At 40.6% G+C, this 26,342-nt stretch overlaps 1 protein-coding gene across 2 annotated transcripts in view; it reads right to left on the bottom strand.

The window, feature by feature from the left end:
• Positions 1-26,342, bottom strand: part of trappc11 (trafficking protein particle complex subunit 11) — a 69,416-nt gene that overhangs the window by 34,227 nt on the left and 8,847 nt on the right. For both annotated transcript variants that reach the window (XM_072257708.1, XM_072257709.1), the window contains exons 2-13: positions 22,886-23,112; positions 18,591-18,760; positions 14,993-15,063; positions 12,545-12,659; positions 9,684-9,783; positions 7,424-7,497; positions 5,066-5,162; positions 2,821-2,954; positions 1,863-2,010; positions 752-845; positions 226-305; positions 34-112 (exon numbers count right to left, since the gene is read on the bottom strand). In XM_072257708.1, the coding sequence (XP_072113809.1) occupies positions 34-112; positions 226-305; positions 752-845; positions 1,863-2,010; positions 2,821-2,954; positions 5,066-5,162; positions 7,424-7,497; positions 9,684-9,783; positions 12,545-12,659; positions 14,993-15,063; positions 18,591-18,760; positions 22,886-23,089 (1,366 nt within the window). In that variant the 5' untranslated portion in view covers positions 23,090-23,112. The remainder of the gene's footprint in view (positions 1-33; positions 113-225; positions 306-751; positions 846-1,862; positions 2,011-2,820; positions 2,955-5,065; positions 5,163-7,423; positions 7,498-9,683; positions 9,784-12,544; positions 12,660-14,992; positions 15,064-18,590; positions 18,761-22,885; positions 23,113-26,342) is intronic.

The raw sequence follows: 26,342 nt of genomic DNA, 5'->3' as shown, positions 1-26,342 counted from the left end.
GAAACCAGTATTAATCTTAAAGTCATTACTTACTCAGATGGCTCTTCATTCGAGGGCATTTATATTTCTTGAACTGAGCCACTGCATTACTCAAGAGTGTAATTATCAGTTCCTGCAAAATGATAATACTCTCACAGTAAAGTGCTGATCTCAATTACAGGAGATTAAAATGTTAGTCAAAAAACATTGCTCATTGCGGTTACATTAGTGTACAGGTGTTCTTACTGGGTGGTCAACATCACGCTCTTTGAGCTGAAGTGCCAAAATGCCAACTTTCTCTTTTTCAGGGTCTGGTGGTTCAATACCTGAAAAGGAAAGTTTGTAATCCATTAAGTATGAACAAAAATCAACAAAATTGGAAACAAATTTTGAAGACAAACTGTGGAGTGGCCAATGGTTAACAATTTCACAAACAGCAAAAACTGAGCTTCAGTTATTACAGCAATTCAATTAAAACCGGTTGTTACCATTGTTGCCATGGGGACGGAATGTTTTCTTTTAAGGAATCTTTGGAGAGTTTCATACTCATTATTACCTTATGAATTCTACAGATAAAATGCACTTACTTAACCAACTATTATCAACGTAGAAGAAAAGTTAAATTGGACATGATCACCTGACTTTATATCCATTACATACTTTGAGCAAATTATACTCAGCGAATGGAATTCATGCCCTGCGACAAGATAAGTTTTGTTTACAACACAAGCAAAAACTTCCAACTTGCTGAATTATTCCTATTGTTCCTTACTTTGATGACTTTGCCGCCAGGGTCTTTGCCCAAAAAAGTCCATTACTCCAGAAGTGGTCTCCAGTGGGTCAGGACTAGGATAGGTGACAGATGACTATGAAGAACAGAAATTAATGGAAGGTTAAATGCAGAAGCTACCCAGGGAAGACATACTAAGCCGAAGAAATTAATATTGTCAGACAAAGGTCAACATAACTCATCAAGGTGGATCAAAATGAAACTCCTGGCATACACAAAACGCCTATGTTGAGAGAACAACTTATGGACCCTAGGCTGAAGATCCCACTTATGTAGAATAATGCACTATGCTTCGATTCCACTGAAGTCATAAAAAACATTAATTGAAGCATTGTTCCAAAGAGGAATTATCTCATTAGTATTTGTCCATAACAGATTCCCTCAAAACTGAAAGGAAATCTTACAAACTAGTTAAACAAAGATTCTTAAACACGAGGAATTCTGCAGATGCTGGAAATTCAAGCAACACACATCAAATTTGCTGGTGAATGCAGCAGGCCAGGCAGCATCTCTAGGAAGAAGTACAGTCGACGTTTCGGGCTGAGACCCTTCGTCAGGACTAACTGAAGGAAGAGCTAGTAGATTTGAAAGTGGGAGGGGAAGGGGGAGATCCAAAATGATAGGAGAAGACAGGAGGGGGATGGATGGAGCCAAGAGCTGGACAGGTGATTGGCAAAGGGATATGAGAGGATCATGGGACAGGAGGCCCAGGGAGAAGGAAAAGGGGGAGGGGGGGGAAAACCCAGAGGATGGGCAAGGGGTATAGTCAGAGGGACAGAGGGAGAAAAAGGAGAGAGAGAGGAAGAATGTGTGTATATAAATAAATAACGGATGGGGTATGAGGGGGAGGTGGGGCATTACCGGAAGTTAGAGAAGTCAATGTTCATGCCATCAGGTTGGAGGCTACCCAGACGGAATATAAGATGTTGATCCTGCAACCTGAGTGTGGCTTCATCTTTACAGTAGAGGAGGCCGTGGATAAACAAAGATTTTTCGCATGATTTAGTTTGTGCTAGTGACCAAGTTCAGATTAATAAAACAAAACAGAGTGCTAAGTAACTACATCAATTCATTCTTTGGAAACATTACATACATCATGTTTGCAGAGTTGGTTCGCCAATTGTTTACGTTCTTGAGCATAATACGCTGCCTGTTGGTAGTAAAATCCCGGGTTCTGGGTTTGAATTGCTGTAAGACCAAGTTTAATGGCTTCATCAAACAGATCCCCAAATGCCTGAAATCTTAATAAAGGAAACAACACAAATAACTTATTAGAAATATTGCTTCAATCGTCATTAAGAGAAACAATAAGCAGTATCTAGAAATCACAAGTGCAAAGAATAAACGCAAGAAAGTCTAAAGACACTGGAAATCCAAAGCAAGACATACAAAATGCTGGAGGAATTCAGCATGTCAGGCAGTATCTATGAAAATGAATAAACGGTCAACATTTCGGGCCAAGACCCTTCTTCAGAACTGGAAAGGAAGTGGGAAGATGGTAGCATGCATTCTGGGGGGAGGAGGAGGAAAGCAGAAGATGATAGGTGAAGCCAAGTGGGTAGGAAAGATAAAGGACTGGAGAGGAAGGAATCTGTTAGGAGAGAAGAGTAGACCACAGTTGATAGGGAAACAGAAGGGATCCAAATGGGAAGATGATAGACAGGTGAGAACACGTAAGAGGCCAGAGAGGGGAATTGAAGAAGAGCCCAGGGGAAGGGATTTTTTTTAAACCGGAAGGAGAAATTGATATTCATGCCATCAAATTGGAGGCTACTCAGGTGGAATATAAGGTGCTACTCCTCGACCCTGATGGTGACCTCATCTTGGCACAAGAGAAGGCCATGGACTGACATGTCAGAACTGAAATGGGAATCTGAATTAAATTTTTTTGCCATTGGAAAGTTCCACTTTTGGTGGATGGCACAGAGGTGTAAAGAAATAAGGTCTTCATGTTCCATGGATCATAATTTCTGTACATAATAAGCTATATTATAATAAAGTAATAAGGAAAGAATACAATTAAGAGTTGAAAAAAATCAGTAGGATCATACTGTTTAGACATCCAAGCAGTGTGTTCAAATGCCAATTCTGCACTTCCTATCTTCTTTTTACACAAATCCACATGTTTACGAAACTGGGCAATGGCATCCAACGGAGCATTGTGCTGGAAGCATAAGCGACAGATCTGGAGGGAGAACCAAACAGGATGTGAAAGTTGCCTCCTTTATTCAATTTCAAGATATTTATGTCACTAACACCAGCTAGCAATTGTTTGACCCCTATAAATGAGCTTTTATTTCAGACTGTTGAAGCACCCATACATCTCATCATACATCCAGATGTTAATCTGGACCCATGTGAAAACAATAAAAAAACGGTGTTATTGTGATTTGGACAGATTCATGACAGATTCACTATTCAGGTAAATGTGTGGTTATCTAGTTCGGTGGCAAAATCCAGAAAGCAGATTACTGAATGGAGGTATTTTAGGAAAAGGGAAGGTGCAATTACACCTGGGTGTCTTTGTACAACAGTCAGTGATAGGAAACATCCAGGCCTTCATGATGAAAGCACTTGACTGCAGTAATATCTTACTGCAATTGTACAGGGTTTTGGTCGGACCACGCCTCAAACTACTTTGTGCAGTTTTGGTCTCCTTTTCCAAGGAAAGATGTTTTGATTGGAGGGAGTGCAGCCAATGTTCACCAGAACAATTATGGGATTGCACGGTGTGATGTATGATAAGAAACGTAGTTGTGTTGATAGTCAACAAGGAAATGTTATTACCTATCCACACTGACTGTGGTCTTCCAATGAGAAGTCTAGGATCCAGTTGCAGTGTGAGGCACAGGGCCCCAGGCTACAAAACCTGGTTATTAGTACTGCGAGAATGATGGTGTTGAATGCTGAGCTGTAATAGATAAACTATAGTCTGGTGTACCTCTTTGCTTCAAAGGAGAGTGAGATAGCCAGTGAGACTGCATCTGCTGTAGACCTGTTGCAGCGGTAGGTGAATTGTAGTGGGTGCAGGTCCTTGCTCTGGCCGAAGCTAATTCTGGCTCTTGAACTACTTCATGACAGTGTATGAGTGCTACTGGCAATAGTCACTGAGTTCAGCTCATTCTGCTCCTCTTGGGCACTGGTATGATTGATGCCCTGCTGAAACAGGTGGGAACCTCAGACTGCAGCAGAATGGTTGAAGATGTCCTTGAGTACTCCAGCCATTTGGTCTACACAGATTTGCAGCACCCAGTCACGTACACTGTCAAGGAGTAATGCCTCTTGAGGGTTCATCCTCGTCAAAGATTTGTGGACTTCAGCTTATGAGACAAAAATCACAGGGTCACCAGATGCTGAGGGAGTTTGTGCATTCTCCCTGTCAAAGCATGCATAAAATGCACTGAACTCATCAGTGAATTAAGTACTTCACTGCCAGATATTCCAGATCAGGGGAAAACCGCCATGTCTGTGCACCACAAACAGATAATCATCACCAAGCACTATCGCCTCTGTCGTTACCATATGCCACTGTCCAGTCCATACTGTGGATGGTTAATCCTTTGGACTGGAGAGCTGTCTCTACAGTGCTGGAACAGAGCCATATCTCTGCAAAGTAGACTATCTGATGACCCTCTGGTACTGCAGTCTTGCTCTGGGGTCTTCAGTTTTATTTTACGTTAGCCAGGAGGACAGTTGATTGATGCAAGGTTGTTCTCAGTGGTGGGGAAGTCCCAGATCAGATCTTATAGATTCAGGGCATGCAATTCTGAACTGAGATAGCAGAAATTCTTTAATTCAATATCTGATGAACTTGTGGAAATCTCTACCAATGAAGACAATTGAGGTTAAATCGTTAAAATTGTAGGAGTTAGACATAGTTCTTATGAATAAAGATCAAAAAGGCATAGAAAGCAGAAATGGGGCAGTGAATGGCCTAGTCCCATTCTCTCTGCTTTTCTATTTCCTACTTTCTCTGAGAGATTCTGTAAAGCCTGCCAAGTACTTTTGGAGTTTTCAGTTTCCCTGCCACAGCAGTTTTTCCACTTCTCAGCCAATCGCAGTTTCATCACTGATGCCAGTATGTGAAATTGTAGCAAACCCTAAGGATCTATAGGTCATTAGACATTTCTCTGCTTTTGTTATGGTGTTTCACTAATATCTTCACAATTATGAAGCTGTTTTGCTCTGAAAAACAGTTTTTTAGCTAGATTGAAAGTACCTCTAGTACATTCAACTCTCACAATGCTCAAACTTGGTAATAAGCAAGCAAAATAATATTTTAAGTTGTACAATCACCTTATAGTTGATGAATCCAGCCATAGTCTTGATTTCAAGCATGTTGTTCTCATGCGCTCTAAGTTCATGTACAAGGTTGTATGCTGTTCTATAGTTTCTGAAATTAATATGAAAACAGTCCCTTAAACTGCAATATTAAAATTAAGCATGCTTTTTTTTGTTAGACAGCAACATTATATCATACCCAACCATTCACTTATAAAATGCAGGCATTATCACCCATGGGTTGTGAGAGAAGTTGTGGAGAGATATTGCAGAAAATTGTCAAAATGACAATTGAAAAAGCAGGAAATTCAATCGTATATCCATATCCTGGTCTGTGAATGAAGAGATGAACTTTTATTTTCCTGATCTGATGAGTGCTTTTGTTTTTATGTATATATGTTGAGTAGAGTTTGGAAATTTCACCTCAGTTTTCGCACATCACAAAAGTGAAAATACAATTGAGATTAAAGCTGAGACAACGTAGTCCAGGTCTGAAGTAACTAAAAGAAAATTCAATAAGTGAATGGTATACTCATGAGCTACAAGTTTGCTCTAGGGTTAATTTGTGTTCTGTTAGAATTTTGAATAAACGCTATATGACAATGGAAGAAATGCAAAGTACAGTGGATTGTGGTTCATTGGAACACATTGGGACCAATACACTTTGGTCCAATTAAGTTTCTGCCCCAATTAGCTGAAGTTTAATGGAAATAGTAAAAAAAAGGTATAAAAAGACAAAATGATTGACAAATTATTTAACTAAAATACAGAACAAATTAGAACACTACCAATAATACTAAAGCACCTATAAAACTGTGTTTTAGTTATCAGAGGAATTCATCCAGTGTACGTAATGAACAAAATCAGCGCAGAAACCCAGTGTAGATAGAGTACTGCCTTCATACAATGCTATTGACAACTGCATTCTCCAAATCTTTATTTGCATTGTAACAGTTAAAGTTATTCTTGATACCTTCAAATTCTTCGCAGTTCCTACTTGCTAAAGTATTAAAATCGTTCTATTTTGATTCCCAGCCATTTCTGGCATCTCCAAGCCTGCATGCTTTAAACCGCAGTGAGCAAAACAGCAGTGAATTGCCTACTGTTTATTTCTCAGCAACTATCGGTGACAAAAATCACTGCTTTTTGAACACAAGCACACAGAGCTGACGCTATTTAAAATCTTTGCTCAAAGCATGGCATAATGTCTAATGGAAACACAAGTGTGCACAACTAGCGCAAGTCAGAAACTGTTCAGCAAAAGTCTCTTGTCCCAATTAAGTGGCAGTGTGTCCCAAATAAACGGAGAGAATCTTAGCTATTTTCTCAGTTAGTATTTGTTCTTTTAAGAGTTGTCCCAAATAAGCGCTGCCCCAATTGTCTGATAGACCAACTAACCAAACTTTACTGTATATTATCGTATTTCCCCTTGCACTGAAAACTTGAGGAATTGTCCAAGTTTGGTTACAATACTGTTCCAAGCTTGGGCATAATACTGTCCCTTTACATTCATTTAGCTTGTTAATAAGTATGCATGTGTATGGTCATCAACACAAAAAGTTTTAACTTGAGATCTTCCAGCAGACCAAAATCATTCTACTGGGATTGAGTTCAAGAGCCATGAGGTAATGTTATGGCTATATAAGACCTTGGTTAGACCCCACTTGGAATACTGTGTTCAGTTCTGGTCACCTCACTACAGGAAGAATGTGGATACTATAGAGGGAGCGCGGAGGAGATTTACAAGGATGTTGCCTGGATTGGAGGGCGTACCTTATGAGAATAGGTTGAGTGTACTTGGCCTTTTCTCCTTGGAGCAATGGAGGATGAGAGGTGACCTAACAGAGCTGCATAAGATGATGAGGGGCATTGATTGTGTGGACAGCCAGAGGTTTTTTCCCAGGGCTGAAATGGCTAACACAAAGGAGCATAGTTTTAAGCTGCTTCAAAATAGGTATCAAGGGGATGTCGGGGTAAGTTTTTCACACAGAAAGTGGTGGGTGCATGGAATGCACTGCCGGCAGCAGTGGTGGAAGCGGATACAATGGGGTCTTTTAAGAGCCTCTTAGATAGGTACATGGAGCTTAGGAAAATAGTGGGCAATGTGCTAGGGGAATTCTAGGCAGTTTCTAGAGTAGGTTACATGGTTGGCACAACATTATGGGCCGAAGGGCCTGTAATGTGCTGTAAATTTCTATGTTCTATGTTCAGACCAACAATTTAAAAGTCATTAGAATTTAGAAAATGAGAAATCATTTCCCTTCAGTCAGTTTGCTGATGAAATCATTTGTTATACAACTGAATACAAAGAAACTACTTTCAGTATTACATGTCACAGATGTTAAGGATGAGAAAAAAAATTAAGAGTCTTACTTCAATGCATTTTGTGTATCTTGCTTTAATTCACTGAAGAAAGCTGTTTTAAACTGATGCCTCACAAATAACAGCTATCAAAAAACAAAAGTGATAAACTGGTTAACTTTTAGATCAAAATGATTAAACTTTATAGTATCTAAATATACAAAATTAATATATTAAACATTTTGAGGAGTTTTTAAATGAGTTATGTTCAAGTACAATGCTTCGTAATCAGCATCATTACAACAGCAATAACTATTAAATCACTTATTGCACAGCAATAGGTTATGATGTTGCTAATATGCTACAATTTGCCAAATTTGCTATTTTAAAAAGACAATTTGGCCAGCAACAGATTTTTTTAAGCAAACAATTGTCCTCTAAACTTTGTTATAATAACAGTGGATACTGGTTAATTGAAACACATTGGGACCAGTACGTTTTGGCCCAATTAAGCAGCTGCCCCAATTAGCCAAAGTTTCATGGAAATAGTTAAAAAGGTATAAAAAAGGCAACCTATCATTTAACTGAGTAACAAATTATGTAATTATGTGAAATACAGAACAAATTAGAATACTACTACAATACTGTGTAACTGTGTATTAGTTCTAATAGTTATCAACATAGGAATTCATGCAGTGTACACTGCCACATTCTTTTGATTGACTGTAAATGAACAAAATAAGTGCAGACACCTAGTGAGGATTATGGACTGCCTTCATACTATGCTTTCAATGATTGCATCCTCCAAATCTTCCTTTTCATTGTAACATTCACAATGATTGTTGATACCTTCAAATTCTTTATAGCTCCTGACTTGAAGTAGTGAAATTGTTTCATTTTCTCTCCTGGCTGTTTCTGGCATCTCTAAGACTGAATGCTTGAAACCACAGTGAGCAAAAGAGGGTGCTGTCCAAGTCGCATGCCATCTTGGACAATGTCTCCCATCCACTACATAATGTACTGGGTGGGCACAGGAGTACATTCAGCCAGAGACTCATTCCACCGAGATGCAGCACACTGCGTCATAGGAAGTCATTCCTGCCTGTGGCCATCAAACTTTACAACTCCTCCCTTGGGGGGTCAGACACCCTGAGCCAGTAGGCTGGTCCTGGACTTATTTCCTGGCATAATTTATATATACTATTTAACTATTTATGGTTTTATTACTATTTATTATTTATGGTGCAACTGTAACGAAAACCAATTTCCCCTGGGATCAATAAAGTATGACTATGACTATGAAAACAGTACTGAATTGTCTTATTTCTTGCCAACTAACAGTAAGTGACAAAAATCACTGCTTTTTGAATAAAAACACAGGAAACTGACATTATTTAAAAATTATCCATTCTATGCACAGTGTAGTATCTAATAGGCATTAGGTGCAGGAGTAGGCCATTCAGCCCTTCGAGCCAGCACCGCCATTCACTGTGATCATGGCTGATCATCCACAATCAGTACCCCATTCCTGCCTTCTCCCCACATCCCTTGACTCCACTATCTTTAAGAGCTCTACCTCTTTCTTGAAAGCATCCAGAGAATTGGCCTCCACTGCCTACTGAGGCAGAGCATTCCATAGATCCACAACTCTCTGGGTGAAAAAGTTTTTCCTCAACTGCGTTCTAAATGGTCTACCTCTATGGCCTCTGGTTCTGGACTCCTCCAACACCAGGAACATATTTCCTGCCTCTAGCGTGTCCAATCCCTTAATAATCTTATATGTTTCAATCAGATCCCCTTTTATCCTTCTAAATTCCAGGCCACACAGTGACTAATTGACGCTAGTTAGAAACTGTTCGACAACAGTGCCCAGTCCCAATTAGCTGCATAGAGTCCCAAATAGACAAAGGGAACCCTAGTTATTTTTCTCAATTAGTTTTTGTTCTTTAAGAGTTGTCTGAAGCAAGTGGCTCCCACAATTAGCCGATGGCACAATTAATAGCCATGGTATTTGAATTCATGCAAGAAATCTTTAATCACTAGCCTCAAAAAAAAAGGCATGCTTAGTAACAGGCTCAGCTCAGCCATTCACTATGTAGAAAGTAAATTGAGTCAGCAAACAACCCCCAGATATGTTAAGTCTTTCAATAACATTATGACTTTGCAACCTTCACATAGAGCATAAAATTATTCACACTCGTCACCAGTCTAGACTAATGAATATAAACTGTAGTATTAAAACATTTACATTGAGTATCAGTTACTATCCACTCCTACTCTTGTCCCTTTCCAACCCACCACTGTCATTCATTAATGTTCCAATAATAATTACCTGATGAGTGGTTTTATTCAAGAACTCTTTATGTGATTTAACTCTCCGGATCTCTGTGTAGTAATACGTCTGTGCATGCTCATAAAAAGCATTCTCTAGCCTACAAGTAAAACCACGTATATTTTTGAAATTAAATATTTCATTGAGCTGAACAACAAGTCAACATCCAAAGCAATGATTTGAATTATTGGGAAAAATAAACAGTGTGAATTAGATTTTAATTATAATCATTTCTGAACTTTGATCATTGTAGAGAGTTACCAGTTTGAGACTATTGGAGTGTAAACCAAAGCTTACATTTACAGCCAAATAAGCAGTAAGAAATTGTAATTAAGTTCAGAACAAATGAGATTTGTTAATGTCAATTAGCACATTAGTGCTACTGAAAGACAAAACTGAAAGGCTACCTTAGCCATTCTTACAGCAAAGACCTTCTTTTAAGGCAGGAGTTCCCAACCTTATCATACCATGGACCAATACTATTAAGCAAAGGGACCCCAGGTTGGGAACCCCTGTCTTAAGGTGTCTACAGTACTTGAAAATCAAGGGAGCTTCAATGTAGAGAACACTTTCTCAATGCAGTTGGCCTAAACTGTGATTTCCGAAAAGTTGTGGCTCAGATTTAGTTGTTTTTTTTTAGTTCTTATTAGTTTCATAGAGATGGTTTTGAGGACAGAGAGGGGAATGGGGGTCAGGATAGCGCTTAGAGATAAGGATATGGGAGAAATTAGAGGTCAAGCCGGAGTATACAAGTCTGTAATCTGTAACACGGACGTGAGACATTCGCAAACTGGTCCAGGACGACCAGCCAGATGATGGGCCTGCAGATGTGTGGACAAGGGCTGGTGACCTCCCCAGAGTCAGTGAATTGTCAGCAAGTTCCAGAGTTGGAGCTCCATGCAGGCAGAAAGAATAAGGTCCAATGACCGCCTGGGTTCGCGAATTAGTGATACTGGAGTTCAAGGCCTAGTGTTTGGGTCCCATCATCTGCAAATCCATAGTTCGAGTCCTAGTGTTCAATGATCAGTTGGTCCTTCTGCATTGATGCTGAGAATCAAGGCAGGGTTGAATCGGAACTCTGGAAGTCGAGGCCCATTGGCCAGAACCCCATGTATGCGAAACTCTGCAAGTCCGCTGAAGAAGTCAAAGTCCAATGCATGTGAGCTACAGTCAGTCTGCTGTAGGTTGGAGGCCAAAGAAGACAGCCTATTCTGGGGTTAGAGGACTGTGTATGTGTGTTGGGTGGGAAGAAGGGAGGAAAGGGCTCGTTTTGCTGCTGTTGTTGTTCTGTTATTTGTTGTGCTCTGTGTTGTTCTGTCGAGCATTGTGGGCATGCTATGTTGGCACCAGAATGTGTGGCGATACTTGCGGGCTACTCCAGTACACCCTCAGGTGTGTTAGTTGTTAACACAAACATCACATTTCACTGTATGTTTCGATATACATGATACATAAACATTAATGATGAATCTACAATTCATACAAGCAAAAATTAGAACCCTGGTGTCAACTTTCTTCAACATTCATTTCAATCTGAACTTGTCTACTGACATAGTTTATGCCTAGTGCTGGAAGTAAATGGTGACCTCAAAATTCTTTCACAGAGCAATTGTTTATATTAATCTCGTTCATGACCACAATGAACAAGATTAACTTTTTTTCCATAAAAGAAAATCCAAAAAAAATCACCTGAGAATGTATACTATTCCAAAACCTAGTATTAATTCTTTCTTTTCATTTGTATTGTGTACTAAAAATGCAATATTGTTTTCATCATGTAAAACTCAAAGCTACTATATTACTTTAACTCAACTCAACTTTTTTTCCAATACAAGTTCATTACTTGCACTTGACTTTTAGATTCCACCTTGAATAATGGAATAAAAAATTCTGCTAGCTTTTGTTTCATGTTATCAACCTCCAAACAAGATGGGATCTCAACCAGGTTGAAAGCAGCAAGGGCAGAGTGATTTGACTGAAGTGACCTCCGGCAGGTTAAAGCAGCACAAAAAGAAAAACCTCCAATAATCCAGCATCCAAGTGTTCAAAATTCCTGCTTTCCTGATTAGTCCAGAGTATGAACCAGAGACCCGGATTGCAAGCAGAGTCTGTGGTCAAGAGCTAGGCATCCTTCGTGAGACCAGGCCAAGGTCTGAACTATGGGCCAGGATTGTGTCTTGAGTTGGGGAAGGGGCCTGAAACACCAACAGTCAGGGATGTGGGCAGCACGTAGCCAGAGCCTGGGTCCAGAGTGCTTATATATTTCATGTTCCTTTTAAACTTCAAGCTTAGTGCTGTAAAACATGGACCAAGTATTTTCAAAAAACGTGTTCAGCTATCCATATGTTTTGCATTAAATAGTCTGGAAAATCTAGTAATCTAGCACTATCAAAGTCTCAAGGTTGACAGATGTTCAAAGTTACAGATTACCAAATACCTGCCAGGTTACAAAATAAAAATCAAAATAACAGCAACAGCTGCTTCAGATCCTGAGATTGGGCAGCATTTGCAGAGGTATAAAATGAATTATTGTATTAAATTATAAATTAGTTGATGCAAGTATTTCAGTTTGATAACCCATCTCGACTTCTTTCTTTGTAAATGCAGCCTAACCTGATATGTTTTGATAGCATTCTTTGAGTTTGACTGCACTACCTTCTTTGCATTCCTCTACAGTACAACTCCAGCTTTGAGTACTTGTTCTTTGAAATCTGTCCAGTAGCTTCTATAGACAACAAATTGCCCACAGATTTGCACTTCACCTTACAGATGCAGCATTAGTAAATCAAGGGAAAATGTTTGACTCAAATGCAATATTATGATTTGGGAGCAGCAAAGGGTGATAAATGCAACCACCTTACCTGATTATATATCCCACTAGATGATCTGTGTGCGGTAGCACAAATAAAGACTTTCCCGAAAGATCACAGGCATTGCACAGTGCTGCCGCTCTTTCTGAAGCGATTAAGTCCTCACCTAGGAAACAGTAAGTGGAAGAATATTTTGATCCAAAATAAAATGATAATGTTCAGCATCTTTCCAATTGCAAGTTACTTGTTAATGAAGTTACAGGAGGCTCTTAAAACTCATTACAAGAGACATATTTTGACTGTATAAGAGTAGAAAATGCTGGGAACACTCAGCAGATCAAGAAGTATCTGTCAGAAGGTTCAATGTTTCAGATCAAGGACCCTTCATCAGAGTCAACATCATCATCATTATGTGCCTTGTTGTATGCCATGGGCAATCATAGTCTTTGACCATGGTTGTTCTTGGCAAGTTTTTCTACAGAAGTAGTTTGCCATTGCCTTCTTCTGGGCAGTGCCTTTACAATACAGGTGACTCAGCCATTATCAATACTCTTCAGAGATTGTCTGGCTGTCATCGGTGGTTACATAACCAGCTATCATAGGACCATCCACCACCTGCTCCCATGGCTTCATGTGACCCTGATCTTTGGGGGTGGTGCTAAGCAGATGCTCCCTCATGCCAAGGCTGCAGGCTAATGGAGGGAAGGAGCATCTTACACCTCCTTTGGTAGAGATGTATCTCCACCCTACCACCCAGTTCATCGGAATAGGAAGTAAGAAAACAAGCTGCAGAGCGGGGTGAAGAACATAAGCAAAATGTCTATGATAGGGTGCAGACCAAAGCTGACAAGGTAATAATTACCGTAAATCAATGATAGTTGGAGACAAGAGAGAGAAAATAAAAGGAAAAGCTGTAACAAAAATCATATTTGTGAAGAGAAGAAATAACATGGGTGGCTACTCAAAATTCATTATCAGGTTCCAAGTGTTACAATGTGTCGAGAAGTTAAAAAAAAATCCTGGAAGCACTTAATAGGTCAGGTTGTATCCAAGGAAAGAGAAACAAGAGTTAATGTATCAGATTGAATATTCCCTCATCAGAAATGAAACAGAGACAAAAGCAGCTCATAAATCAGCACAGAGGGTGGGGAGGGGCATGCCTCTGATAGTGTGAGACCAGGGTGGCCATGAGGAAAATCTGCAAACAGGTTATCTGGTCAATGAGTGGAGGGAAGCAGTCAGAGAATGAGAACATACACAAGGGAACATAGAATAATGTAGGTTTGTGAAATACACAGCAGGAAAACATTCCAAGCAGGTCAGCCTAGGTATGTGCACTCCCAGAAAGGGAGAAAAGAGGTATAAAATGAAAAAGGAAAAAAATGAAGAAATATCACAGATGGATGACTAATAACCGATTGAGATACCAAGCTGTGAATTCAGTATTGAATCTAGAGACTATAATGTGGTCAAGCAGTTGGGGTTCTGTTTCTCAAACTTGCTTGGTCCTCACTGTGACAGTACAGGAGGTTAGAGATTGATGGGTCAGAGTTAGGAGTGGGATAGTGAGTTAAAGTGACAGGCAATGGCAAAGGAACTGGCAACCCCCTTCTTTTCCTGGGAGTGGAAGACTTTTCAGAAATGTCGCTCATTCATTTTCCTCCACAGATGCTGCTTGATTCACTGAGTTCCTCCTACACTGTTTGTTGCATTATAAAAATTTGTTGGCAGCCAATTGAAACACCATTATATATTCGATTTGGTACAGACTTATGATACAACACGGCAGATCATGAAGTAATAAAAGCCTTCCTCGATGTCTCATAAGGAATAGCAGCAAAGACCCCAAACTCAGAAACAAAACAGAAAGGCACAAAAAAGCTGAAGCACAAGAGATTCTGCAGATGCTGGAAACCTTGAGCAACACACGCAAAATGAACTCAGCAGGGTGGGCAACCTCTACAGAGGGAAATAAACAGTCTATGTTTCAGGCCGAGACCCTGTACCAAGAGTTGGGGAGGGGAAAGAGACAGGTAAGATCAAGTGAGGGGGAAGGTGGGTGGATGGCATAGAGGAAATGAAGCAAGAAGGTGGAAGGTGATTGATGGAAGGGAGAAAGGGTTGAAGAAGAATTAATCTGATCAGAGAGAACAATAGATCATGGGAGAAAGTGGGGGGGGGGGGGAACCAGAGGGTGATGATGGGCAAGTGAAAAGAAGAGAAGGGGTGAAAGGAGAAATTCCATTTCCATTAGCTATCCAGTGATTTTGGAGATGAAGCAAAATCATCTTTTAATGTAAATTTTGTACACAATTTGGGCACGCCTTTAATATATTGTGCTTGCAGCCAAGGTATACACGGCCTTTTACAGCTGTGCTGAAGGGTCTACACTCTCAACAGTAAATAGCTGTTCATTTTTCTGCCTGGTGCATGCCCCCAGCATTTTCAACACTTAAAAAACTTTTCTTCGATACCTTAGGAAAGCTTGCAATGAAATACCTGGAGGTAAGGGAGTTTTCTTCTGTATCAGAACAACAGCAACCTTTGTGTTTCTTCCCTGTAAACTTTGCCTGCAACCCCAGAAAAAAGTTTGACATGTTGCAGAACAAATCAAACAATCATATAGATTTACATACAGAAGTTACGAATGCCAAAACTTGGACAAAAGCAAACATAATATTTAGATATGCTTTTGTAATAATGATGCTAATTAATGAAGCCAGAAAAAGACAGTAACATCATGAAGGATCCACTCACCTTGCTCATGGACTGTTTGTCCATTCCCATCAGGGAGGCTACGTGGCATTCATACCAGGACCACCAGAATCAAAAACAGTTACTTTCCCCAAGCAGTAACACCTCCACCCACTAACCCAACCCTTCACATCCTCTACCACCACTACTTCATTATTTCCTATCAGAGTCATTGTATTTGCAGATACCTCTGCATCTAGCATCACTTTCTGGATATCAATATATATATGTAAGCTATCTTATGTATTCATACTTAATTGTTTTCTTTTGTGTTCTTTACCTTACTGTATTTTTTTGTGCTGCATAGGATCCAGAGGTACAACTATTTACTTCTCCTTTACACTTGTGCACTGGATGCTCCATAGTATCCAACATATCTTCAAGGAGCAGTGCCTTAAGGCGGTGGCATCCATTATTAAGGGCCCCCACCACCCAGAACATGCCTTCTTCACACTGTTACCATCGGGAAGGAGGTACAGAAGCCTGAAGGCACACATTAAGCGATTGAAGAGCAGCTTCTTCCCTTTTGCCATCAGATTTCTAAATGGACATTGAACCCATGAACACCATTACCTTTTTTATTTGTTATTTTGCATGACTTACTTTAACTTAACTATTTAATAGACAGATATATATTTAATGTAACTCAGTTTTTTCCTCCATATTTATCATGTATGTCATTGTACTGCTGGCGTAAAGTTAACAAATTTCACGACATATCCCGGTGATATTAAAGCTGATTCTGATTCTGGAAATTACATTAAATAAACTTGAATCTTGATAATCCATGGTAAAATTTTACAGATTTTACTTTACACCAACAAGTACAATCCTACATACCAATCTAAAAAAATACTCTTCCAAGAAACACCCACTCTCTCAGATTTTCATGCAATCTTTTATTTTACCTATTACATTGTGCACCTTGTTTCATACTCTGCATAATAGCAATTTCTATTTATCGCACACTGTCAGTAAGAAGTAAAGAAACTCTGAAAAAATCATGCTGTTCTCTGATTCTTCAACCAGGTGCTGTCGAGCATCTGCAGATTCTCCGTGTTACTGAAAAATACTTTTGTATTGCAGACAGTCTCACTTCATGCACTTTGTCTACCTTACTTACTCCAATCTTGTCTCCTGCATTCAGTCTCCTAACATGGCCTTCTCTGCACTGCGAGACCAAGCACAGATTTTGCAGAGCACCTAAACTTCCTCCATAATGGCCATCCTGAGTTCCTGGTGCATGCCATCTCAACTCTCATTACCATTCCCACACTGACGCATCCACCTTTGGCCTTCCCCACTGCCAGGGTGAGATCCAACAACTAGAAAAACACCTCACAATCTGCCTGGGTAGTCTACAACCCAGTAGTATGAACACTCAATTTCCAATTTCAGCTCACTCTTACCTTCTTTGTTCCCTTCTTTGCCCTTCATATCCACCTCTGGTCCTCCCATGTTTAACCCTTTCCCATAATGTCTCTTCAATAGAGCACAGAAACAGGACCTTCCGGCCTAGCAACCCTGCGCCGCCTAATTACACCCATGTGACCAATTAACCTACTAATTCATACATCTTTGGAGCGTTGTAGGAAACTGGAGCACCGTAAGGGTACCCACGTAATCACAGGGAGAATGTACAAACTCCTTACAGACAGCAGCAGGAACTGAACTGCAGTTGCTGATACTGTAAAGCGATGCACTAAATCTTACACTACTGTGTCTCAGTACCCAGTTTTATCCCACTCTCCCCACACACCAACAGTTCCATCCTCTTACTACCCACAGATTTCACCACCAGATCACAGTAGCATAGCAGTGAGTGTGATGTTATTCTGTAAGACGTCTCTGTACGTCCTCCCCGTGGAATGTGTGGGCTTTCCCCCAGGTCCTCCAGTTTCCTCCCACAGTCCAAAGACAAACTGGGTAGGTTAGCTGGTCACTGTGAATCGTCCTGTCATTAGGTTCCGGTTAATCAGGTTTGCCAGAGGTTGCTGGGAGCAGCGTGGCTGGAAGGGCCAACTCCTTGCTGCATCACTAAGTCAATCAATCAATCCTTTTCCCCACATAGTTTCATCTGTCCATTATCTCCCCCTTCATTATCACCATCCTTACTTATCAGATTCCGGTACTTGTAGACTTTGTTCTCCCTCCTATCACTCTCCAGCCTCCGACTCCACTTTCATTCTCTCCTCCCCCAACTGGTTCAATTCCCCCCTTCCCCATCTCCACACAAGAAAAGATGCACCGACATTATCCTTTTGCTTCTTCCCTTCTCAGCATCCAGTGACCCAAACACTCCTTCCAGATGAAGCAGCAACTCCCTGGCACTTCTTCCAGTTTAGAGTGCTCAGAATGGGAATCAGACACAGATGGCATTTGAGTGCAATTGAGTCCAAAAGGTTGGAACATGTCTGGTTTCTCAATGAGATGCTATTCCTCAAACTTACATTGAGACTCAATGGGATACCATAGGACAGTGGTTCCCAACCTCCGGGCCGTGAAGCATGCAGGGTGCAGCGGTAGCCGGAGCGCACACAGCACACCTTTAAGAAAAAAGCCGAAATAAACAAGCTAATTAATTAAGTGCCGCCCAGAAGCCAGTCTTCATTAGAGAAACTGAGATGGATAGGGTCAACAACTTTAAATTCTTTGGCATTAAGGATTGACGTTTCTCCCTCTGCAAAGTGCCAGAGGATCTGTCCTGGGACCAGCATGTAACTGTCATTACAAAGAAACCACGGCAGCGCCTATACTTTATTAGAAGTTTGTGTAGATTTCAACATGTCACCTCGATCCTGACAGCCCTGTCTTTTCAGCCTGTCTGGGCTGGCGTTTAAATTAACCAAACAATGGAACAGCTAAAGGCTCCAGCGCCCTGGAAAGAGGAGTGAACATCGCGTAGACCAAGTGAAATCGGCAATCGCCTCTGATCTGGGCTGACATTTATGTGCTGGGCGGCACCTAATTAATTAGCTTGCTTATTTTGGCTTTTTTCTTAAAGATGTGCTGGGTGCGCTCCGGCTACCACTGCACCCCTGCATGCTTCGCGGCCCAGAGGTTGGGGACCACTACCATAGGATACCGAGCACCGACAGGTAGAATAGGAATATGTTGGTACGAGTGAGATGGCATTCAACAAAAAGCTTCAGGTCATGCATGGAAAATTGGAAGACCAAAAGCAGAATGACTGAATACTTTGAATATCTGTTCCTCCACTAGTGTGACCTCACACCCACTGTATGTTTCCAATATTTTTGAATTTCATAATTATGATTTATGAAGTCACATTCTATTCACTCACAGAATATACAAAGGTTATATTACAAAGGGGGTAAGGTACCTGACAATTTCAACTCTGGTGGAACACTCAGATTGTTTCTCTTTCCACTGGGCCTCATCCCAGTCCAGTTCATAAAAGACCACCACTAGTGCAGGCACGAGGTTTAGATGTTTATTCATCCAGCCTGTTTTAAGGATTCCTTTTGGAATGTACCACTCATAAGAAGTCCTCTGTAAAAGGAAGACAATAATTAGCAAGGAAACTCTGTTAAACCAAGAATGTTGAAAGCACTTTAATGTTATGAGCCAGACAAATATGTTAAGTCTATGAAGTCTCAGGCTTAACAATACATTTAGAAGTTTGGTCTATTAATTTGAAGTTTTTCAGTAATACATATCAGTGCTATGATTGATGATACAACCAACACGAGTAATTTACACCTGTGCAAAATAATTTAGTCAGGGTAAGAGAGAAGATGTAATGTTAAAATGAAGTTTATTTTTCACCTGATTAAAACAAACTACCCAATTAATATGGTGCCTTTTATAAAATAATGCAAGGTTTCAAAGCTGGAAAATAGAAATGTCATGACTGCAGTCACGTAGGAAACCTAAAAGAACAAAAAAAGCCACTGCAAACACCACATTTTCACTATTCCTTTTGATTGAGCAGTACATCTTCAAAGATCTCAGCTGCAGTCCCTCCCTCCAGATTCCTATCCCAGTGAACTCCCAAATGTGACATGTTGTGTTCTTCTGCAGCATATAAAGCCATACCCATTTCTTTGGTATGGAATCTGGATCCCCGACTGTCAACTCTGCCATGTTCAGAAATGGATCCACCTGAACTTGCCCCACTGCCCTCTTACCCTTTCCAAATGTATTCATCACTAACTGTAGACATGGAACTGACTGACTCAATGTTTTATTTCCTTTGTTCATTCTAACCAGTCCCCTCTTGTAGCTTTCTGCATACTATGGAAAACATTAACATTGTCACCAAAGGCACTGGAGGAATTCAGGTAACATCTATGGAGAGAAATTGAACAGTTGATGTTCTAGGTTGAGACCCTCGTTAGATCCTGATGTTTTTGTGATCCAAGGTCCTCGGAGTTCAAAAATGAGGGATAAATCTTGTTGCTTACGATCATCTTATTAAGTGTTACAAGAGCAAAGAATAGTAGGGAGGAAGCATTTTGAGAAAGAAAGGAAGAGAGCAAACGAAAGAGAAAGGCAAAGTGGTCAATTATATGCACTAAAATATATAAACAAGCATAAGAAAGTTAAACTACAATAAAATAACAATTCTACAAACCAACCCAATACCCTTCAACAAGACTGGACAGAAGGGAAAAAAGCCAATTTTTAAAAAAGTTGGATGGGGGAATGGTGGGAGGGGGCAGAAAGGGGTGGACCAAGAGTGGTTGATGGGGGAGGGAGGTTCGATAGGCTGGCAAGGGAGGGAGGAGAATAGAATTGATGTAAGAAGGTGGAAGTAACAAATGGCTGGAGTTGGAATGTGAAAGATATAAGACCATAAATATAGGATCAGAAATAGGCTATTTGGCCCATTGAGTCTACTCTGCCATTTTCCTCTCAGCTCTAATCTCCTGCCTTTTCCTCATAACCCTTCATGCCCTGACTAATCAAGAATCTATAAACCTCTGCCTCAAATATACCTAATGACTTGGCCTTCAGAGCTGCCTGTGGCAATGAATTCCACAGATTCACCAATTTCAAACTAAAGAAATTTAGAATGAAAGATGAGAAGAGTGGACCACAAAATAAAGGGAAGGGGCTAGGGAAGAGAATCAACGGGAACAATGCATGAGAATCAATGGAAGCAATTTCAAGTTCCTGGGTGTCAATATCTCTGTTGATCAAACCTGGTTGCAATATATCAAGCTGGCTATAAAGAAGTCAAGACAGCAGCTACACTTCACTATGAGTTTAAGGAGATTTGGTTTGTCACCTAAAACACTCTAAATTTTCTACAGATGTACGGTGGAGAGCATTCTGACAGGCTGCATCACTGGGGCGGGTTACTGCACAGGATCATAAGAAGATACAGAAGATTGTAAAATTCCTCAGCTCCATCATGGGTACCAACCTCCGTAGGATCCTAGAAATCTTCAAGGAGCGGTGCCTCAGGAAGGCAGCTTCCATTATTAAGGACCCTCATCACCCAGGACATGCCCTCTTCTCATTGTTACCATCAGGAAGGAGGTATAGAAGCCTGAAGGCACACACTCAGTGATTCAGGAACAGTTTCTTTCCCTCTGTCTTCGGATTTCTAAATTGACACTGAACCCATGAATGCTACCTCACATTTTTTTTCTGTTTCTGCACTATTTTTTTAATTTATCTATTTAATATACGTATGTATACTTATTGTAATTGATTTTTTTCCATATTTATCATGTATTGCAAAGTACAGCTGCTGCTTTATTCTAACAAATTTCATGACGTAGGCCGGTGATATTAAACTTGGTTCTGATCCTGATTCTGGGTGATGGGTAGATGGGGAGGGTGGGAGTCGATAACATGATACGGTGATGGACAGCCATGAGATCAGGAGGAGAACAAGGGTGGGGTTGGGGGGGGGGGAGATGATAAGAGGGGAATGGTCACAGGTAGTTAAAAAATTCAAAGTTAGTGCCAAACACACATTGTCATCAGACCTGCTGATGACGACATTTCAGTGCTCGGTCAGCAAAGTGAAACTAAGTGTTATTTACTGATACCACCTACTGAATTGAGGACTAAATACACTCAGAGACCACTTTATTTAGATACCTCCTTCACTTAATAAAGTGGCCACTGAATGTATGTTTGCAGTCTTCTGCTGCTGTAACCTATCCACTTCAAGGTTTGATGTGTTGCGTGCTCAGAGATGCTCTTTGGCACATCACTATTGTAATCTGTGGTTATCTGAGCTACCGTTGCCTTCCTGTCAGCTTGAATCAGCCTTCCACTCTCCTCCAAACTCTCTCATTAACAAGGTGTTTTCATCCATAGAACTGCCACTCCCTGAATGTTTTTTTTTGTTTTTCACACCATTCTCTGTAAACTGTTGTGTGTGAAAATCCCAGGAGATCAGCAGTTTCTGAGAAACTCAAACCACTCCATCTGGCACCAACAATCACTCCACAATCAAAGTCACTTAGATCATGTGTCTTTCCCCTTCTGATGTTTGGTCTGAACAACAACTGAATCTCTTGACCAAGTTTGTATGCTTTTATGCACTGAGTTGCTGCCACGTGACTGGCTGATTAGATATTTGCATTAATGAGCAAGTGTACAGGTGTACCTAATAAAGTGGCCACTGAGTGTATACTATAATATTACATACAAGGCCACTGTCTCCAAGATGATCGCTGACTTAATTTCCTCAGGAGATCTCTCTATTTGCCTTCAGCCAGAGTCCTTAAGGCCACCACCACCATCTCATTGCACCTTTCTCACTCCTCCCTCCCACCTCAAAGTCCACATGCTGGACTGTTTGGAACGTTGAGACACTAGAGACAGCAGATGCTGGAATCCAGAGCAAAAAAAAACTAGAAGTATTTAGCAGTTCAAGCAGCATCCACATATGCAACAGGATAGTTAACACTCTGGGTTATTGGGATATGGCCAGTGAGTGGTTTGGATAATGTCCAATTGCAGGAGTTAAAGTGCATGACGGGTACATTGGGGAAACTAAAAGGAGGAAATTATCAATGTTACTTCCTGCAATAAAGCCATACATCAACAGTTGGTGGGGTCCCACTGTGACAGAGATGGGAAGTGCTTCAGCAATTAATACTAATTCGAGCAACTGAATAGATATAATAGTAAAAGGGAGTCAGAAGAGATCATTTAGAGGAGGTGGAAATGCCAGGGCAGAGGACCTGAAAAGGATGAGATTTAGTGATGAGCCACACCACCTCTGCATTCATGTTAGATAGTCTAACCTTTACAGTATAATGCTTTACAACAACAGCTGTAAGATCTGGGTCAATTCCTGCCACTGTCTGTAATGTGTTTGTATATTCTCCCCATGATTGTATGGGTTTCTTTTAGGTGGTCTGATTTCCTACCATATTCCAAAAACTTAAGAACTAGGAATAGTTCATTGTGGGCATGCTATGTTAGCACTGGAAGGAAGCGTGGCAACACATGCAGGTTGCCCTCAGCACATCATGGACTGTGTTGGATGTTGATGTAAAACAGCGTACTTCACTGTTGATTTCAATGTACATGTGATAAAGTTAATTTTAATCTTAAACTTTTTACATAATACTCAATTTTACTAAATAAGCAAAACTCACAATCTTGTAATATATAAATGGCAGACACTATTAAAAAGATTCTTACCTTTGGTCTACATTTTGGGTATTCATGATCTCCGGGAAGTACTTTAAATGATATTGGGACCCTGTCAGCCCGTCTATTGGCACAAAATGCATCCCAAATGGCTCGATGTACAGCATTATAGGTCACATCAAGGCCTGTGAGAGCTACAAAAGCCATGGGCCGGCAACAAAGCTCCAAAGGAAAGTCCCACTGTGCTGACCTCATTTTCCAGATTAGCAGCAGACAACCTAAAATAAAAATGAACGTAACTCTAGTAAAGACAAATAAGTGGGTAGGAAAGCCACAGTGTCACAATGGGTTTTTAGCAATTGCAGCTGACTCAAAGACCAACATTAACCCATCTCTGGAATATGACATCTCGTTTGGCAAGGAGCATATTTAGTAGAATATACATCTCAATATTTGTAGCTCAAGCATACCTGAGTAAAGAAAGAACATCACTGATCCATACCATTTCTATATTATGTAGCAGCAATGGCAAAGAGATAAAAGCATTATCACGGAAACTGAATTGAGTTTCCTTGAGTTAATACAAATCCAGTTCAAAGCACTTCTGCTATATTGCTACAATACATGAAAGCTAGAGCTGTCATCCAGGATTTATCTGGCTCAGAGCCTAAATAACACATTTGTAGAACAAGCACTTTAGCTGAGAGCCCAGAATTTTTGCAATGAAGGTTAACATTAGCATTTGTCTCCTTTCCTATCGTATCATTACCAGTACATCAGCTTCCAGTGATTTGTATTCAAGGACATGCCAATGCCTCTGAATATCAATTCATTTCAGTATCTCACCACTTAAAAACTACTTTCCTTTTCTATTTTTCCTCTCAATATGGATGACCCCATTATATTTTATCTGAAAAATTCTGAGCTGATAGTGCTGCATGGTGGGGTTTACACTAGATTTGCAGGGGGATGAGAACCAGAGTGCCAGAACATTTAGTAGAGAGGTTGTGGAGGCAGATGTTATTAAGACCTCAGACAAAGTCAGGAACCAAAAGGTTGAGCATAGTGCGACTAATGTCCTGAGCTGTGTATATTTCAATGCAAGTATCATCATAGAAAAGGCAGGTGAGCTCAGAGCATGGATCAACACCTGGAATTAGGATATTGCAGCCATTAGTGAGACTTGGTTGCAGGAGAGGCAGGACTGGCAGCTGAATATTCAAGGGTTCTGTTATTTTAGACGCAACAGAGCAGGAGGGATTAAAGGAAGGGGGTGGCGTTACTAATCGGGGAAAATGTCACAGCAGTGCTCAGTTAGGAAAGACTGGAAAACCTGTCTAGATGCTGCGTGGCCTGCAGAGTTCCTCCAGCATTTTGTGTCTGTGAGGTTGCTATAGTAGGTGATTTTAACTTTCCACATATTGACTGAGGCTGCCATACTGTAAAAGGACTAGATGGGATAGAGTTTGTCAAATATGTTCAGGAAGTTTCCTTAATAGGTACAGAGAAGTCCCAATGACAGAGTGTGATACTTCATCTCCTATTAGGGTATGAGACATGGCAAGTGCCAGAGATTGTGTAAGGGAACACTTTGCATCTAGTGATCACAATGCCATTAGTTTCAAAGTAAATATGCAAAAAGATAGGATTGGTCTTGGGTTGAGATTGTAAATTGGAGAAAGGCCAACTTTGATGGTATCAGAAAGGATCTGGCAAGTGCGGATTGGGATAGGCTGTTCACTGACAAAAGTGTACTTGGTAAATGCGAGGCTTTCAGGAGTGAAATTTTGAGAGTACAAAGCCTGTATGCACTTGTCAGAATAAAAGCTAAAAATAACAGGTGTAGAGAACCTTGGTTTTCAAGAGATATTGAGGCCCTAGTTAAGGGAAAAAAGTAAGTGCATAATAGGTATAGGCAGGTAGGAACAAATGGTGTGCTTAAGAAATACAAGGGAACATTTTAGAAAGAAATCAGGCATGAGGATGGCCTAGCAGATAAGGTGAAGGACAATCCTATGGGAATCTACAGATACGTTAAGAGCAAAAGGATTGCAAGGGACAAAATTGGTCCTCTGGTAGATCAGAATGGTACCGTATGTGTAGAGCCAAATACTATGGGGGAGGTCTTAAATAATGTTTTTGCATCTGTAATTACTCAGGATACAGACACAGAGTCTTTTGAAGTGAGGCAAACGGCATCTACTTTATGGATCCTTTACATATTACAGAGGAGGAGATGTTTGCTGTCCTGAGGCAAATTAGGGTGGATAAATCTCAATGGTCTGACAAGGTTTTCCATCAGATCCTGCGGGAGGCAAGTGCAGAAATTGCTGGGACCCTAGCAGAGATAATTAAATTATCCTTAGTGACAGGTGAGGTACCAGAGGACTGGAGGGTAGCCAATGTTGTTGCGCTGTTCAGGGCTGTCAAAATAAACCACCAGGATATTATAGGCCAGTGAGTCTGACATCAGTTGTGGGAAATTATTGGAAGGTACTCTGAGGGACCGGATATATAAGTATTTGGAAAGACATGGACTGATTAAGGATTGTCAGCATGGTTTTGTGTGTGGTAGGTCTTGTCTCACCAATTTTAGTGTTTTTCAAGGAAGTTACCAGGAAAATTGATGAAGACAAGGCAATGGATGTTGTCTACATGGATTTCTAACAAGGTATTTGGCAAGGTCCCACATGGAAGGCTGGTCAAGAAGATTCAGTCACTTGGCATTCAAAATGAGGTAGTAAATTAGATTATATATTGACTTTGTGGGAGAAGCCAGAGAGTGGTAGTAGATAGTTGCCTCTCTGACTGCAGGCCTGTGACTAGTGGAGCGCTGCAGGGATGGTGCTGGGTCCATTGTTGCTTGTCATCTATGTCAATAATCTGGATGATAATGTGGTTAATTGGGCCAGCAGATTTGCGGATGACTCCAAGACTGGGGGTGTGGTGGGCAGCGAGGATGGCTATCATGGCTTGCAATGGGATCTGGACCAACTGGAAAAGTGGGCGGAAAAATGGCAGATGGAACTTAATGCAGACAAGTGTGAGGTATTGCACTAAAGTACTGGGTACAAGAGATGGGATCTTTTGTCGAAGACATTGGTGAAGCCTAACTTGAAGTATTGTGTGCAGTTTCGGTCACCTACCTACAGGAAAGATGTAAATAAGATTAAAAGAGTACAGAGAAAATCTACAAGGATTTTGCTGGGTCTGGAGGACCTGAATTATAAGAAAATATTGAACAGGTGAGGACTTCATTCCTTGGAACACAGAAGGCCAAGAAGAGATTTAACAGATGTATACAGAATTATGAGGGGTACAGACAGGGTAAATACAAGCAGGCTCTTTTCTACTGAGCCTGTGTGGAACTACAGCCAGAGGTCATGGTTTAAGGGTTAAAGGTTAAAGGTGAGCATTTTAAGGGGAACATGAGGAAAAACTTCTTCACTCATAGGGTCATGTACAAGTGATGCATGCAAACTCAATTTCAATGTTTAATATAAGTCTG

This window comes from Mobula birostris, chromosome 5 (genome assembly GCF_030028105.1).
Source record: "Mobula birostris isolate sMobBir1 chromosome 5, sMobBir1.hap1, whole genome shotgun sequence".
NCBI classification, from domain to species: domain Eukaryota; kingdom Metazoa; phylum Chordata; class Chondrichthyes; order Myliobatiformes; family Myliobatidae; genus Mobula; species Mobula birostris.
This window is presented reverse-complemented; position numbering and strand designations above follow the sequence as displayed.